This window comes from Ambystoma mexicanum, chromosome 5p, assembly GCF_040938575.1.
Source record: "Ambystoma mexicanum isolate Mex_15411 chromosome 5p, UKY_AmexF1_1, whole genome shotgun sequence".
Taxonomy (NCBI): domain Eukaryota; kingdom Metazoa; phylum Chordata; class Amphibia; order Caudata; family Ambystomatidae; genus Ambystoma; species Ambystoma mexicanum.
Window position 1 is genome coordinate 947212804 of NC_090930.1, and position 18340 is coordinate 947231143.

Sequence of the window (18340 nt, forward strand, 5' to 3'; positions counted from 1 at the left end):
CTGCTTTGTGGTTTGGCAACACAGTAGTTACAAAATGATACGTGCACTTCCTGGCAGAAGCTGTTGGAACCAAAAGTCCAGCAGTCAAGCGCTGCCTTTAACCATGGGCAAACCTGAGCATAAATGAACGTTGCATAATTGTGTGCTCTCAGAAGATGGCAGATTAATATCTAAATATTAGCCGTGTCTGGTGTTGAAGTGGTGTACTCTGGGAAACAACAATTATGTTGGGCAAAATCTATTGAATTCATTTGTTTGTCAGATGGTTTCTAGTGACCTTCCTGTCAGGGACCCCTGTGTGTTCACTGTCTGGGACCGAGTTTCACCCAACAACTGACCATTTGACCTTTGCCCCAGCAAAAGCCTTTGTCTTTCCTGGAAAAGGTTTGTCACCTTCCAGGAAAACAGGAACTGCCCTCGGGAGGCAGGGAGTGGTCCAGTGCTTAAAAGCACAGGCTCTTCCAGGCAAATGAAAATCACACAAGGGAGGGAATTAACAGAGACTCTGATGTGGGCAAACAAGGGAAGGTGGAGAGTAAAGTAGCCCATGAGAGGACTTTCCCGTAAGAGAAGGGTTGCACTGTCTTGGGAGGGTACCCCTCTCCTATTTCCTACAGGTAATGCACTCTTGGTGTGACATCACCAGGCACACGTTTCTGAAACAGCAGCTTGGATTGAACCCCTGGTAGAAGGCCAGAAGGAACCCAATCTCCCTCGTAAAATTGCCTATTTAAGGTAGTGAGATCCCTCCCTCCCGTATACATCATCTTTGGACTGCTGAATAAGGATTACATCTGGAACTTTGGTAGGAGAACAGTCTGCTCCAAAGCCCTCTTCCACAGAGATGAAGACAATTCCTCCAAGAAAATGGCAAGCCTTTTCCCTCAAACATCACAGAGCAATATTTGGGGTGACCTGCTGCCTGGACAAAGCCTACTACAAGCCAAGACCATTAATTCAGAGAAGCCTGCTAGCTGGAGGTGACGGAACCATCTCCATACAACCTTCCTGGCTGCTTATTGCAGAACAAAAGACGTCTCTTGCTCCTGGAGAGCCTGGAAGGGATTCTCTAGCAACCAGAAGCCAAGAAACAGCTCTACAGTCCGTTTACCCTCCCTGTTTTTCTCGGGGCGCTATGAAGCAAGCCTGCTCGTAATAGGTGCTTTATACATTAAAAATAAATAAGTGCCACTGAGCCGACCCACAGGCTACCTCAACCAGTAGGAGATGGTGTGCTACTGGTGGCTGGCTCCAGGCTCCAGAAATTGCACGGTGTATTTGGACACATAGTGGTCAGGGTGATAGGCCACAGTACACCTCCACAGTGCTGCCTCTCGGCCTAGCACTGTGCACCAAATCCCTCTAGATTGTGTACCCCTAACAAAGCCACCCCAAGCAGAGGTCTTGGTCTGGCGAAGGATAAGCCTGATTCTGGCCATAACAGACCTTGGTCTGAGGCGCAGGCAGGGAAAGGCCACCATGGATCATTCTGCACAATGATATGATATGATCGGTTATTTATAATTCACTTAATACCCAGAGGTTTCTAAGCACAGAACCGGGGATCGAACCTGTGCTGCTTTGTGTCGTCTTGCTTCCAAGGGGAGCTCGTTGCCGCTGAGCTATCCTCCCGAGACAATAATAAATCAGCCTGTCAAACAGCCAAAGAAACATTTGTGGTCGGCATAAATCATTTTCTGAGGCTAGATAATTGTGCACTACAATTATCCACCGGACCCACTATCCGCTGCCGAAAAAAAAAAAACAAGCGGGCACCCTGCACTTCCGAGGCATCATTAATATCCGCCGGCCACGCTGCGTCTGCAGAGACGGCATTCCAGGAAGGAAGGCCCAGCGCATCTCGAGTGGCACAGAGCGCGCCGCTTCATTTAGCCATCGCTGCAGAATTCATATGCTTCCTACCTTACAGGGGCCTGTGCAGAGGGCTTGCCGTACAGCGTTGCCTGCCCATCTATGAAATCTATCTTTTTAGATGGAAAGCTCGGCCACCCGTGCATTCGTGGACATATTGCGCACTTCTTAGTAGCAGCAGCCCTCTCCCCGCTTTCCCAACTGATGTGGCAAAACAAAGAAACAAGGAATGCTGAAAGCAGTGGCAATCAAGGGCAACCCCTAGACTGCTTCCCACCTTCCTACCTACTGCAACGCACCCTTTGAATAGTCTTTGCTCTCATCTGCCAACCAATAAAGCGCACTGAGGCCATACAAATGGGCAAGAGTGCTATATAAATGGTTCCATGTCATTTAATCGCGGGATGTATTTTGCTGGGTTTTTTACCGCAATATTTTTTCTCAGAAAAACCCACCAAATTTGTTTGGGTGGGGGGGATTCCCCCCCAAACCACCATTTTCGAAAAAATTTGACGGCTTATTTTGAAAAAAAAAATGTGCGGTAAAAAACCCCGCGAAAATACATCCCGCGACGAAAGGACGTCATATCACATAAATAACCAAATACAATACAATAGACATTATACCCATCTAAGGTCTTTATAAGAAGACCTGCTCGGATTGTACCCTCAACCTTTACACAGTTGATATTCTACACACCCTGCCATGTCCTTGTGAAAGGCAGACTTGCCATTCTCATGTGCCAACATTCGTTTGAGTCGACAACCTGAAACTGCTTACTAAATAGAAAAATGCCTTATAAGATCCTTATAAGTAGCTTATAGAAACTATTGGGTTTTTGGAACAATAATTAGAACTTTGTAAGAGTTTTCCACTGGTAGACCTTATCTTGCAGACCCTGCCTTATTCCTGGATTTTCTATGTTTCAAATGCCTCTCCTACCACGTGGCGTTGAGAACTTCACAATCACCCACATGGGGGCAATTAGTTGGACTGACCTCAAGCTACCACTCTGTTTTGTTTGTTTGTTTGTTTTGTTTGTTTATTTTATTTAGTATAGCGCTCCAGACCCAGGGGTAAATAGGCGCTTAAGGACAGGTTACATAGTTACAGTATAAAAGCAGTTATACAATTGTGGCGGAAATGTGCCATATATGGTATGTACAGGCAGGTAGTAGGAAACAATTCAGAGTATGTACAATATATACAGTTAGTACTGAGCTTAGTCTGAGGATTGCCTTCTCCAGAAGCCAGCTAATGACCAGTTTTCTGAACACTTGGAAGGATTTGGTCAGTTTAATATTCAGTGGCAGGGTGTTCCAGAGTTGAGGGGCGAGGACAGTGAAGCTCTAATTTTCTTCTGGCAGTAACATGTTCTCACAGTTCACGCCTGAATTCCCTGCATTTGCCTCTTGTTTCCGCGCTCTGCTTGGTCAGATACACGGAAGGACTGGTCAGTAGCCTTGACAGAAGGAAGGCAGCTAGTCCATCGCCAATAACCCCCGCAGGGTGGGTCCCTTGGTTCCTCAATGCTGTGATAGGCAGCACTTGCTTCTTGCCCCACCAGGGTTGTTTGAATAGAACACTCTACTGTGCTTTCCCCTCCCCGATACCAAGCCAGGGACCTCAACCCAGCTTTTGACAAGTATTCCTGTGTATAGAAATTGTGCCACCACCTGGGGAAGGGGCCCCCATAATAAATCCACTGTGCTCGAATGAATACGTTTCGAGCATGGAACTGAATATGTCCTTCATTTTCACCAATCCTCAGTGGTCGAAGTGGGTGGGAGCGGACTGGAGCGGTGCTCCTCTACTTTTAATTAAGTTTAACTGTTCCTATACTTTTATTTGAAAAAGAAACCGTTCCGGAATGGTTTTGTTGTGTAGGAAGAAGTTGAAACTTGCACTTCCAGTGCACTGCACTGAATGTTCCCCTAAAAAGAAGGAGCATGTATTTTGGAGTTTGTATTGTGCGTGGGAGGGGGTGGCAATGGGGTTTGTGGGGAGGGGTGCAGGCCGGTAGGGAGTCAGATGATCAATGACGATTTGAACGCCAGACGTTCGACAGTAAACGAGTTACAGAAGCAACAGTGAGTCGCAGTCGCACTATGAAGTCTCGAGTACCACAGAAAAAATAAGAGTACACACAAGATCTAGCGTTAATAAGAAACGGCTTAAACTATACAGACCAACGGTTTTAAATAACCTTGCCATAAGAACACGGCTCTAGCCCCCAAATTCGAGTGGTCGTCTACAAAGAAGGTACATCTACCTGACCGATGAATGGTTTAACAGATATCATTCCTACGCGGTCGGGAAGATCTGTTGCCTAGCAATCTCTCAAGATAAGAAAATATGTTTCAAGTTCTTTATCTGCTTAGTCAAGTTCCCCTGAAGAAGCTCTCACAAAAGTTAGAAATGTTAAGATAGAACGAAACATGTTGGGTTTTGTTACACTGTAAGGTAAACAGTGGTATGAATTAATGCTTAGTCGCAACACTAGAACCTGGTTGGCATGCCAGTAGGATTCACTTAACAAAATCAATTAATGATATTAGGAATTTGCTTTTGTATACATGACAGCAGTATAAAAGAGGTTTGCTACGAATACGAATTTGGTCATATAGGAAATACCAAAGAATTGTAAGATTTTTTTAAATTGAAGCATATGGAACTTTGAATTGCACTTTACAAAGCATATTTGCATTAGTAATGATAATTAAATTGTTGCTCTTCTGCTTTTCTAAAAAATGTTTTATGGGGTTTTAAATAATCTGTCTTTTTTGATTAAATAAATTGGTGTTATTTTAATATTGTGTGTTTGATATATCTATGCGGTCCTATATGTGTTAAGAGACTGTGACTTTAGGTCTTGCCGACCCTTGGTAATTGCAACACGAAGGCAAATGATATTCTCTTAGTTTAGAAGCATACGTAAATTGGTACATGGGGATGAATCTCATGGTCGTTAAACAAACCCCAATGTCTTCCCTTGTGGTATTTCATGCAGGTCCGTACGGAACATAGTTCTTTTTGTACACTTCGACCACTGCCCATTCTGTGAACTTACAAACGTACAGATAATAAGCACATGTTCACCACCATCATCATCATCATCAACCAAGTTGCCTTGGGAAGCTCCCCCTGATGTCTGAAGAAAAAAAAATGTTTGTCCCAGTACACAGACTGACAAACTAAGCGACCGAAAGAAGCAGCCATTGTGTAGCAAAAGGACTGAAACAGAGGAGGAGAGTAAGAAGTATTTTCTCTGCAGGAGCTTTCTTGTGAGTACATCCTCAGTACATACCAACTCAAGCTATGGGTTACTGATAGGCCGGCTCAATTAGTTGGGTAATGGCATGAAACAGCAGAACCGAAATAGCAAGGACTACATAAACATGCAAACTATTAGCACTTTAGTATGTAGCGGCTTGTTGCACCGTCCTATAGTATCTGGCAGAGACCGATGTGTGTCCTCCTGAGGTTAGTCCACAGAGATCACCAGTAGGGGTGATTTATGCCCATGTTTACATGGAGTTTTGAGCTGCGAGTAGTGTACGGTGTGTGTGATTTAGGAAAGACTTCATGGAGAACGCAGTATTTGTGAATAGCGGTCAGTGTTAGAGCAGAAGCCGAAGTCATAGCTTTTGCTTATGGTTTGCTGCCAACATTCATAGTTTGTGCGGCTTTGTTGAAGTTAGGCTTTGGTTGTCTAAGCCCAGTTGAAATGGCCAGATATCTAGTTTGGTATCTAGACAGATTGGGCATTTTTGCGGGATCTTTCATAAGTGTTTGAAAAAATCTGCGTAGCGCTCATTTGCGCTCTTCATCCTCCTCACCATCATTAGAGGTGATGGAAACAAGTGTTCAGGCTGTAACCTACACTCGCAAAAAGACCAAAGGCACTTCCTCTGTCCCACCAAGTCATAGGCCTTGTTGTTGGTTAGGGCTTGGGATGCTGCTTCTGTATCTCAACCACCGATTCCGCCGCTCGGCCTTCGTCAGCATCTGCTCTCGCATAATGCCTACACCAACATGGGGCGAGGGGACGAGGACCGCAAAGTGCTGCAACAGTAGTCATTCTGCCAGCACTGCATGCTGTTCAGAAGACCCTCTGCTTTTAATTAAAAAAAGGTCAGTGCAACGACCATGTCAGTGAAAAGCGCTGTCTGATGAGCCAAAAATATGACACACACATGTGACGAGCCATATCACTCAGACTATGCATGCCAATATTCGTGAGTCCAAACTTAAACGGGGCGCTTTTTTACATCCAGATCCACTTTCAAGAATAACAACACCTATGGGGTCATTTTCGAGTTCCCCGTAATTTGACAGTGGGCGCTTGTTAGGTTTACACTTAAGGTAGACAGGTCCCCGCTGCCAATTTTCCTGAATTGTATGACAGAGTGCAAAAGGGGAGTGTAAAAAGGGAGCGCACATGCTTGTAGGCTGCCCTTTTGCACTCCGCCATGTAAATTGAATAAACACTGCTTATGTACATGGCAGGCAGCCTTTACAATGGATTTCTATGGAGTCCACCTGCATTTTGTTAGTGCACAAAACCGGCGAACTCCATAAGAATCCCCAGCATTTGCGCGAGCACAAAAACGTCATGCTGGAGAAAATGCGCAAGTATTTGTATGGCAGAGGGGAAGACGGTGGGGGAATCGTAATCTACGATGCGCCCCTTATTCTACGTCATACAAATTAATGAAAATGTTGCATAACATAAATGAAATGCGTAAAAGCCTTACACAAGGATTTTACACATTTTAGTTACATTAAACAACATTGAGCATGAAGTCCTTGGGGGTCATTTTTAAAGATACGCTAATTGCATGGAGGGAACCACGAATGCGAACACTTACGTGCTGCTGGTCCTCTGCATACAATTTAAACACTCCCAATGCAGAGTGAAAAAGGAAAGAGTAATTGAAGGTGAAATCGCCTTTACTCTTGAAACACTGGCCGCAAATACGCTTTGCAGGCCGCGCGTGTTAATGGATTCCAATGGAATCCACCTGCTGATGAGCATGTGCTAACGAGAGGCGTATTACATTGGCATTCAATGGTTTTACACCTGCATGAAAATGTCATGCAGTCGTAAAACCTAACACTCTTCCAATATGGAGGAGGAAATCAACGCAGAGATGTCGTCTCACCTTTGCTGCCCCTCTGTGCCTCGGAACACCAGCAAACGAAGCGTGAAAGTAAATCACAAAAGCATTTTACGCTTTACTTTTATGCTCAGACACATTATAAATTGACCCCCTTACTGTACTATTTTCTTTCCATATTTTCCCCGACTGAAATATTATCCACAACTTAATTGGTCCGTCTCCTTTTGTGTTTTTTGACGGCTGATGGAAGGACAGTGGTGGAAATGGAAAAAACTTGAAGGCGGATCCCACAAGGGCTGGGCTGGGGGCAGAGTTTGGAGGAGGACTGGCGTTCTGAGGAGGCGAAGTTCAGAGGGGGTGCATTTATATATTTGTGTGCATATCTTACTATGAATTGTGTACTTTTCAAGCCATCTTCTCAAGACTACAAATACCAGAATCTATTTGGGAAAGGCAATGATCACTGAGGTCCCAGATTTGTGGGCTCGATAACGTGCTGCTCTCGCACAGAGCAGTTTACATTACCGAGACCGCGAAGCTGGGGGCTCGGTGATCATTATGTTTTCCAAATGAATTCTGCTATGTGTGCACAATGTGGTTTCTGCTCTGTCACAGGGTCTTTGACCCTCGGCGAACCTGGGGGCTGTCCTCGGCAGCAATGGAAGAGTGGGGGCACGGGGTGAGCCACGAAAAAAGTCCTGTTACTTTTCTCCCTAAATGCAGTGCGTGCAATTTCATACGGGCTCATTCGCACCCCCAAACCAGTCACCCCTGCCCCAATCTACGTTTTTGGTAACATTAGTGGCAGATGGCATTTTAACACAACAAAGAAAAAAGAAAAATACTGCTTGATCATTCCAGATGCAGGAAACTCATCTATAGAGGGTTCTGTCCAGGCACTCTGGGGCAAAGTACATGCAAACCTCCTAATTTGCACATGGATTGCACCAACAGAAGTGACTTCACAGAAAAGGAAATTGCAAGGAGCATCATCTTTTATACTTGGAGGCACCATGGAAATGTCGATACTTTAGAATAAGTTGCCATAAGTAAACCAAGTGGCAAATAACTTTGTGGTGCAGCATATCTAAATTGCACTATTATTATATATGGAGCAACTCTATAGTCACTGGACTTTTTTTATAATAGCATGATATATTAACATAAGCTATGAAGTGAATCAGAATCACTTACAGAGCTGCAGATAAGACACAGTGCCATTAAATGATTTGTCCAGGATCACACACTTTGGTTAAATGGTGAAACCAGGATATGGACAATTTAAGCAACTGAGCACATCTTCCCAGGTTTACCTGATATGCGTATTAATTAAGGTTTTGCTTCCCATTTCATGTGGTTCAATAATACTTTATTTATAGCAATGCCTTGGAAGCAAACCACATTACATAAACTAGCCTTTCATAGTAAACAAACTATACACGACATACATTGTCTTGTAAACAAGTTGAGCGATGAGTATGCTTTAGTTTTATACCCCCATCCTGCATTCAAAGTGAGCCTTACAAATCCCATAGTCATTATTTCATAAAGCATGCAACATTATGCACACTTATCAATCCCTCGAATTCAGATTTCAAAAAGGGACATAAGTCCCTGCTAATAGTCCCCCCTCCCTCCCATCAGTACCTAATGGCTCACATTCTAATGCTCCGTTTACACAGAGCAACGTGAGAACCCCTCTGCTGCCCAGAGCTCCCTGTTGGGGCATTGTCCTGGCAGCGGGACACCTCTCCCGCTCAGAAAAGGTAAGGAATTGCTCAGCAACATTGTCCTGCCAGCAGGACACCTTCCCCGCTGGGCACCATCATTGTGGTGCGAACAGGAGAGGTGCCCCTCTGATAAATGTCTGGTAGCTGCACCCCACCCTCTGCTCGATATGCCACTGGGCCTCCGTCATCTGAGTGCTCAGGGTGCTCGCAAAGAGCACATTAGATCACGTGTGAGCGCACTGTGCACGGTTGTTTGACGGGGCTGGGGCAGAGGCAAGCAGTATCCCGAGATCCGTCTAGAGAATTGATGCCGGATCTCGGATCCGGCGAGAGCCGGCCCATTAGCCAGCGCTGTGGAAGGATTTATTCCACCCCATCCAAAGTGTCATTTTGGTCCACCCTAATCGTTGGGCCGGATTTGATGTTTTCTTTTGGCAAAATGCAACTCCTGGTTCCCCTCCGCAGTTGGTGCACTCAGCAACTGCCAGGAGTTGGCTTTTAGTAGCACCAACCCTGTGAGGTTTTGCAGGCAATTCAAAATGGCCACAAAATCTTTGCTTGGATTTTCACGGATGCGTCTGAGTAACGATAGCATCACCAGCCCTTTCCCCAGGCCGTGGTATTTCCAATGCAGTCAATGCAGGAGTAGAGGGAGCTAGTATGGCATTAGGGGCCTGAGATGAGGCCATGGGCATGTAAAGAGGGCAATGGATGATAACAACCGTTATAACTGCCACACCCCCATCCAGGAGCTGAAATGCCCTCACTATGGCAAAAACACAAATGCAAGTTACAGACATGTTCAAAACCAAACTAGATGGGCACTAAGCATTGAGGCGGCACGTTGGATGAGAAACATCATGCTGTGTAATAGTAGGTAAGGCTCTCTACTGACCCTTTGTTTGCAAGATTTCAATGTTATAAATGTATTTTATTTATTTATATGCCGCAAACCTTATCACCAAGAGAAATACGGAGCGTCGTACAGAGTTAAAAGAAATACAATCAAACAAAACTCAGAATCTTACCAACAGATAACATAAACAATACCAGTAAAAACAGTAAAAAAATTAATTTCAAAATAGAAAAACACCACATCGAAACATTGTATGGTTTTAAAAATACAATTCCGATTAAAACACTATACATAGTAGAAGAATTCAAGTAGACAATATTAAAAGCCTGAATATAATCATAAGTTCCTTTCTAGTAAAAAGATAGGTTTTCAACAATTTCCTAAACTGCAGTAAAGAATCAGTTTATGGATGTGTATTGAAAGAGAATTCCAAAAAGGTAGTGTAGCAATAGAGAATGCTTTTTTGTTTTGTTTGAGCTTTCTTTGCCTTTGGAATAAAAAGTACCAATGCACTTTTATTTCAGGAATTCTCATTTCTGCCTAAAATAGATATTTTTTCCACAAATATAAGTAGGGTGGCCTAACGAAGAGCCTTCAAAGTGAGGAAGCCTAATTGAATAAGAATCGGAGCCTGTAAGTGAAGCCAATGCAGGGACTTTAAAATTGGCATTACTGGAACAGACATTTGGCTCTAGCAATCAATTTGGCTACATTGTGAAACGCTATTTCTAGGCATTTGAAAGCAGCAGCATGGACTCCCATGAGTGAGATGTTCCCTCCATCCACATGCGAGAGAACCAGGGATTGAAAACGAGTGCGGAAACAGCTCGATGGTAAAAATTACTTAATTTTTCAAAGTACTGATAATTGGATGTGATCTGTTTGCGCTTTCTTGTCTTTAATTGTTTTTAAGAAAAGCTCAGGTTCTAGAGGGAATCCTAACGATTTTACAGCTGACTTTGAATTCAATTGAACATTACCTGGAAATAGGGATTGAAAGCCAGGACAGGCAGTAGTCAGAATTTTCCTTGGGCCAAGCCATATCAATTCGGCTTTAGAATTGTTCAATTTCAAATGTACCGATTTTATCCTGGCCTCGATGTCAAGCAGATATTGACGTACTCGGATATCACCTTCCGCTGATACTTCAAGATACTATTTATCGTTGCCCACATACTGATGGATGAAAAGGTCATGGATCAGTACTAGATCTCCCAGTGCCTCCATATAATGATTGAAAAGAGTGGGAGACAGGATTGATCCCTGAGGGGCACTCTATCGCATAGGAAAAGTGGAGGAATCATTGGTTACTGTCTAAATAATTTGATGTCTATTAGCCAGAAAAGATTGGAACCATTTTAAGACAGTCCTCCCCACGCACATGCTATGTGCCAAGATGTTAAGAAGCACCGAATGGTCCACTGTGTCAAACGCTGCTGAAAGATCCGGTAACACCAACAGGCAGCCACCGCCTCCATCAGTAATGCAGAAGATGTCACTATACACTTGAATAGTCGCTGATTCAGTACTATTATTAGTCCTGAAGCCAGACTGAAATGGTGGGAGTAAATTTGCTTTTTTGAACGTGTTTACTCAATTGCAATGCTACAGTTTTTTCCAGCATTTTCCCTAAAAAGGGTAGGTTTGGAACAGGGCGATACTTTTTTTTATACCCTTTGGATTAATATTACTCTTTTTCAGTAAGGTGGTAATAATGCCAGTTTTAAACGAATCAGGAAAGATGTCCTCTTTAATAGAGGAAACTGTGAGGTGAAATGACACTTCTAATACTTTTATAGATAGTTGTTTTACATGTTTGCTGGCAATAAGTCACTAGCATAGAAAGTTAGCATCAGACTACTAACTACATTTCGAAATGAGACCAGTGCAGGAAGACAGAAATTGTCCCAACGTAAATTTGGTGTTATCCTGTCTACATGGCTATTGTCATTTAATGACTGATCCCTAAACTCAGAACAAATTAGTCGACTTTACCAGCAAACAAATGGTACAAGTCCCAATTTTGCATTGATTCTCCTTTGTCTTTCAATTTTTAAACAGAACACTCTACCCTCATTGGGTGTAATGTCCTGAGAAAAATAATGCCCCCTCTTACAGCCATTCACCGTGAGGCAGAGTCCCTTGGTCTTTATTCGGCCCATGGAATGTTTCATTATCGCATATTACTACCCAGCGAGGGTCAATGAGCTTGTAAAAAAAGCAAGCTCATTGGTCCCTGCCAGAACATTACCTGCCCAAGAAGGCTCTGGTCACTGCTGCATCCAGAGTTCTTTCTGCAAGTGGCCATCATGGAAAGAGGGAATGGACTATGTGTTTGTGTTGGGTATCAACCACTGGCTATAGCGTGTTGCTGTCTCAATTTATAAATGCAGATTGTTAAAAAAATATAAATTATCCATCCTTGTGATCAAATACCACTTCCTGCAAAGTCACTGAGGGGGCAAGAATTGTGTGAGGTCTCTTCTGGCACCCTCATGTTTTTGCCGAAACGGCATCACTGAAGGGAAGCTGAATACATAAAATTGTACATATGCAAACTTATTTTTAGCTTTAAAAACTACACTTTGCTTGCGCTTGGGATTATGCTTTTTGTTGTGCAAAATATCACTGGGCAAAGGTAAAAAGAAATAAACACAATCGTTCCTCCAGCAAGTGAAATGCACTTCTCCTAAGCAGGCATGCCCACACTTACCTGCTCCAGGTGGCACTTCAGCTTGGCCCCTTCGACCTCCCAGCCGGCCCTCTCTTTTGCGTACTGTTGCTGCAGCTCCAGGCGCTCTCGCTCTTTCTCCCATAGTTCCGACTGGAAATCGTCCAGCAGGCACTTGAGAGCACTCAGCAGTCTCCGGTTTTCACTCGCCTGCCATAAAAAAAAAGACATGTTAACACATCAAATCCTCCCTCTCTAATTAAAAAACAGTAGCATAGGGGATATATGCCGTTGAATATTTTGGATGTGGCTTTTATTGGGCCCTTGTGTTGGGGCGGCAGAGGACGCCACGTCTGAAGTTGAACGGCACAACTGCCGCCATGAGGAGCAGAGAGGGTTCAGCTGCTGCGCAGTATGAAGCAGAGCAATGGGGCAAAGATCCGATTGGCTGACGACACCACAAGGCGGCAGCTGTTCAGCTCATTAAACCCACTCCCTACTTCTCTCAGTGTTTGTCCGATGGAAACGGCCAAGGGCAGTTTGACCGTCAGTTTCTGAATGACGAGCGAGCCGGTACTTCTGCATCTTATGAAAGGCATGCAGGTGAGTACTAGGCCTATTTGGAAAAGAAAAAGTTCTCTAATTTGGGAACTCGTGTCCCCTGCACACTTTAATTGGCTCCAAAAAAAAAACTTTTTAGAAAATTGTTATTTTATAGTTTAGAATACTTATTAGGTAGTTTGGAGAGTTATTAATCATCAAATATTGTACAATGTTCGGTCTGTGGTAATTTCAAATTAATTTACTTCCAAGTCGATTATCTTCAATTTAAAGTCTTTTCCATTACTAGGCATATTTTCTCAGTTTAAGGAAGGTCAGGGTGACCAACTTTCTAAAATCATTTTGCGGGACACTTGCAGACACAGCGGCGATGACGTCACCGTTGGCCCGCCGTAATTGTTATTTAAGAATTGGTTGATGGATTTAAACGCTCTAACACCCTGCTTCATTTCAATGATAAGGGTTTGTCTTTGGGAGGTCATGGTCAGGTTTTTTAACTGTAAACATGAGCATCACAACGCCAGGAACAAAGCATTAGCATTGTAACCAAGTTGGTTGTTAAGAGTCGCCAGGACCGGTGGCAGCAGCTCTATCTGCAGGCACAGCAAGGGGGCCTGGGTCGAGACCGGTAAATGAACAGAATCAGGACTCTTCCAGTCTATCCGAGGACAGAGCCCTCCAAAACGGGACAGTTCCACAAAATACGGGATGGAAGGGGCAATCATTGCAATGTCGCATTTCTGACATACAACCTCTCCCAAATTTATTTTGCATTAAAAGAGTTTCCCGTTGTACAAGATGAGCAGATCACCATTGCTATTGCCTGTGAGTTCACCATCACTTGTGTTTCAGGCCCATTCTCTTCACTCCAGCTAGAAAATGAGGGGATCATCAGTGCTGAATTTTGGGCACGCTGGCGTTCACGGTGTTGGCTTGCCACCTGAAAGATTTCCTCCACATCACTTTGTCCTGTAAGGTGGCCTAACTGTGGCATTATGTAATACAAAAGCAACAACCCTTATGGCCTTATGGAAGCAGTCAAGGCATAGCGACATAACAGAGCAGCGGGTGTCAGACTGTCACTGCATACAGAAAGACAGACATCTTTCCTTTCTCTCCCTAGCCACCCTGTTTGTTACATATGCACTTCCGCCTTTCACATAGTTTACTGACCTCAGCCTGCATAGGTATCAGTGGCGGCCCGCCACTGTGGACAGGCGGGGAGTGAGGGGGGCAGTGCTCCCTCACACCCGCTGCCTGAGTGGCAGGCCACCCCTTGCTTGAGTGCCAGGCAGCACAGTCCACCAGTGTGCTCTATTTGCATGATGGACTAAGTTCCTGCCTCTGAGCAGGGGTGCATCCCCTGCTACATTGTGTGTTTGTTGCAGAGCTAATTTGGCTGTGCAACAAACAGCGCGTAGTACTGAGAGGTGGTGGAGAGGCGGAAGACTGGCCCTGCCACCTCTCATTATTGTGCTAACAGCGTAGGTATGCTGACTGACAGGAGAGGCATCCCATCTGTCAGTCAGCGTGCTGACATTGCAGGCAGGATGGGAGGGCCATTTGGTCTTCTGTGGCGGTTCGGGCACTTGAGGAGGCTGCGTGCAAGTAAGGAAAGTATTTTTAAAAGTATATATTGTGTTTATGTATGTATGTATGCAAGTACATATGTACGTACGTACTGCACATGTTGGTGTGCTTGTTTTTATGCATGCGTGCATGCAATGAGTTGTTTGTGTGTTGTGTAACTGCATGATTGAAAGTGTTGTATCCTAGTTTGTGTGTTCCAGCCCCCACCCCTAAATTTAGCAGCCCATTTGGGGGCGAGGGCTGCTGGGGGCATTATTTTTTGCATTAACCTTGATGCACAGTAAGCTAGTTTACTGGGCATTAAGGGCAAAGGAAGGGCAAAGTGTTATTAGGTGGCTAGACTGGTCTACATTCAATCTGACCAGACTAGCCATGTAATAACATTTGTTTGCTTTACCTAAAAGTCACCTAAAATTGACTGTGCACAAGGGTAAATCAAACATGATGAGTAAATGTTACTGTGCATCAAGGGTGAAGCAAACAAGTTGTATTGCATGGCTAGACTGGAGCAAAAAAGTTTTATTACATGGCTAGACTGGCCAACATTGAAGGTAACTATGCACCGAGGTTAAAGAAAACATGATCAGGGCTATAACGTGGCTGGACAGGCCTATACTAAATGAAGGCTAGTCTAGACATATAATAACACTGATCATGTTTTCTTTAACCTTGATACCAATCAAAATGGCACCACCACATTAAGAAAGTATATGCAGACTGGCACTAGTAGTGCACACCCGTACTGTCTGAGTACTTCCCAAAGTCCAATGGCTGATTTCAAAGACACCCAACAATTATACGGTGGGACCTACCAGCGAGGCCCACTGATACTGGACTCTGCTACACCATAGGCAAACAGCTCAGAAGAACAGGCGCCATCACTGCACAGTGAATGGGTCCAGCAGCACATATCCAGCATAGGTGCTAGTTCACATGGCAGACAGCACCTACTGTGGCACTGCAACCCTGCCCCCCCCAACCACCCACAGAGCAATATGGCTATGCCTGCAAAGGTCACCTCAACCACCTGGCTGCACACTGAATTGCGCACCGAGGTCTGTTAAGGGTAGCTACGGGTAATAAGAACAAAAGGTTCAGGTGAGTACACCCAGTAGGATGTCATCTGCACCACTCACACACTGATGTGTGTTCTGAGTTCAAGGTTCCATGTTGGTAGTGCTGCTTCTCTGTCACTGCTGTTCACTACATGTAAAGGAGAGGACTCGCGCCAGACGAGAGAAGAGCACTCCACACTCCAACCCTTGCCTCGACTCTGGCTGGGTTCTAACCAAATGTCAATGGACAGAGAACTCATAGGGCCTCATTACGACCTTGGCGCTTCCGTAATGAACGGTGCCGGTACGGGACCAGCACCGTTCATTACGGGATGCCCTATTACGTGGTCCCCTTGAGGGACCGCTCAGAACGTCTGGTCAGACCAGACGTCCTTAGCAGGTTCCGCAAGGGGACCAGGGAGCTAATAACGGGCATGTTATTAACAGGCCCGTTTATTAGCTCCCTCCCCATTCCCATTGAGCCCTACGGGGGCTCAAATGGGAAAGGGGATGGGTTTTTTCAATGAGGAATTACCGGGTCCTCCAAGGTAGAAATGGCCCGGGAATTCCTCATTGAAGGAACCCGGACCTGGAACCCGGTATGGAGGCAGCCATGCCCTCAATAAGGGCATGGCTGCCTCCATGCTCGTAATGAGGCCCATAGACAATAACATTCTAATGGCATATTGCATCCCACACCTGGGGCCATTAACATTCCATTCCGTTTGGGGTCATATACAAAGAACAAGGGCATCTTGTATGTGTTCCAAAGAGAAAGACTTTTGATGGTGTATCCAATGTTTATCGGGACACCTACAATTGGATTAGTTTACAATGGACTTATTTGATATAAATCATTACTTAGATTTCGTATGTATATAAGGAGGAAGTGTAAGCTTTGAAATGCGTCTTTTATCACATAATCACATCTTGCATTATAATTTGTGTCATGCTAAATGTTTAAGTTAGTTCAGGTGTATAAAATCTATAAAATGAGAGGGAACGCATGTTTCTCATAGAAACAATTGGTCAGAGAATTTCTTTAAGGGAAGAGGGCCTGTACCACTGTGTTGCAGGGGGACTGAATGGAAGAGTCCAACACTGAATGCTCTGCGCTAATGCACAACTTGTGCAGCCTGGTTCTGCACGAGCGCAGGAGCAGTAAGCGCAGCACGGGAGCCTGGCCCATTTTCAGGCGAATGTCACTTTCTTGCTGACTCCAGTGTTCGCGGAAAATGAACACAGCGGTTTCCATGGCGACAGCCGCGTCACACGGCCCCTGCTCTTCCTTTGAATTGAAATGCGTAGTAAGACAGAGCGTCTGCCGTTTGCTGCAGTGTGGCATGTCACATGCCGCCACGTTGTTTCGGCATCACCGGTAAGAGTAGCCTAGGAAACGTGGAGCTTCAGAGCAGCAATCGCCTTACATCACACTTCAGCAGTGCTGAGCCGCTGACACATGACAGCATTTTACACTGCTCTAAAGAGCGACTGAGGACGGCGGAATGCATGCTGCCATGGTTAGCGCAGGCCGACACCAAAGCAGTTTCAATACAAAAAGCGTGAGTGTTAAGTTCTCCTGCATTGTGCCCTAGCTTCTGGGCGTTACGACTTGGATGGGTGCCCAGGTAGTAGGTTTTCTTTTTGTATTGATGGCTCAGCTGCAACAGGAGTTGGCATACCCAATCTCCCATATTAATGAGGTAGGTGACCCGACTTTTTGATTGGGAGAGGAGTGGGGGTTATTCTGGGTAATTAGAGCAAGGAGTAAAGCGATACATTGCTGCACCAGTGTCTAATATATAGCTCAATCAGAAGGGGCTCTCAAACGTTGGTTACGCCTCCACTGACATCCTGATTAAGAGACAGGTTGGACCAGGGACGCTGCTCAGTCGACAGAGCAAAGCCGCATATTCACCAATCTTTAGTAAAACATTCAACAGAGGGATGTTTCCAGCGATATCAGGGCCTGCAGTCACAGGCTTCAATGTCGGCACGGTGGCAGGGCCAACCTTAGGGGTGGGCCGCCGGGGTGACCGCCCGGGGCGCCATTAGCCCCCCTGGGGCGTCCGTTCGGGGGAGCCTTTCAAGGGCTACCCCGAGCTGGCGTGGTGGGAGAAGCCCCCTTTTGAAATTAAATGCGCTTGCAGCATCCTATTGTTATTAAATGCGCACACAAGTGCATTCATTTTAAAAGGACACCTTCTCCCACCACCAAAAAGAAAAATGTGGGCCTCCAACCACCACTGCCCAACTCTCCCCTGACCCCCATTGACCAGGGGTGTAGGGGAGGGTCGACGGGAGGGCACCACGTTTTTCTTTTTCTGCCCCGGGCGCAGCCGCCACTAAGGCCGGCACTGCATGGTGGACTCCACCCTCACCTCTTCTGAGGTCGATTAATTGAGTACCATTACATTGGACATTAATGAGACAAGTTATTACGGCGCTTAGAAGCTGGAGGAATGCAACATGAAACACCTCATAACATGAGACATCATTGCTCCCCTTGTCCAAAACCAAACGGGCGTCTTTATTTATACACCTATGAATTCATAATCTCCCATGCAATCCAACATTACTTTATAAAATGTGATATCATTATTAGTGTCACATCTTTCCTTGTCCAAAATCAGTGGGTGTCTTTATTTAAACATTTACGTATTTATAATTTCCCATCAAACTACATAGATTATTTACATTTTGTCGCACCACTTCACAGGATTCGACTCACAGTGGGAATGGTGAGTGGCCCATTGTAGTAGGGCAATAGAAAAATGCCTAAAGGGCTGGATTCGCAGACCAGTGTGGACCAGTTTAGTGACTTACTGCACTGTGCAGCTGGTAGCTTTTAGCAATGTTATTCACCCAGTGTTACTTGAAAT

General features: G+C 45.0%; 1 protein-coding gene and 1 non-coding gene across 6 annotated transcripts in view; both read right to left on the reverse strand.

Annotated features, from left to right (window-relative positions):
* MTCL1 (microtubule crosslinking factor 1) overlaps positions 1-18340 on the reverse strand; it is a 669362-nt gene that overhangs the window by 109382 nt on the left and 541640 nt on the right. For all 5 annotated transcript variants that reach the window (XM_069613397.1, XM_069613399.1, XM_069613396.1 and 2 more), the window contains one exon: positions 12295-12462. In XM_069613397.1, coding sequence (XP_069469498.1) covers positions 12295-12462 — 168 coding nt within the window. The remainder of the gene's footprint in view (positions 1-12294; positions 12463-18340) is intronic.
* Positions 15911-16037, reverse strand: LOC138481875 (small nucleolar RNA SNORA49). Its single transcript, XR_011274467.1, has one exon. It is a non-coding gene; the product is annotated as a small nucleolar RNA SNORA49 (small nucleolar RNA).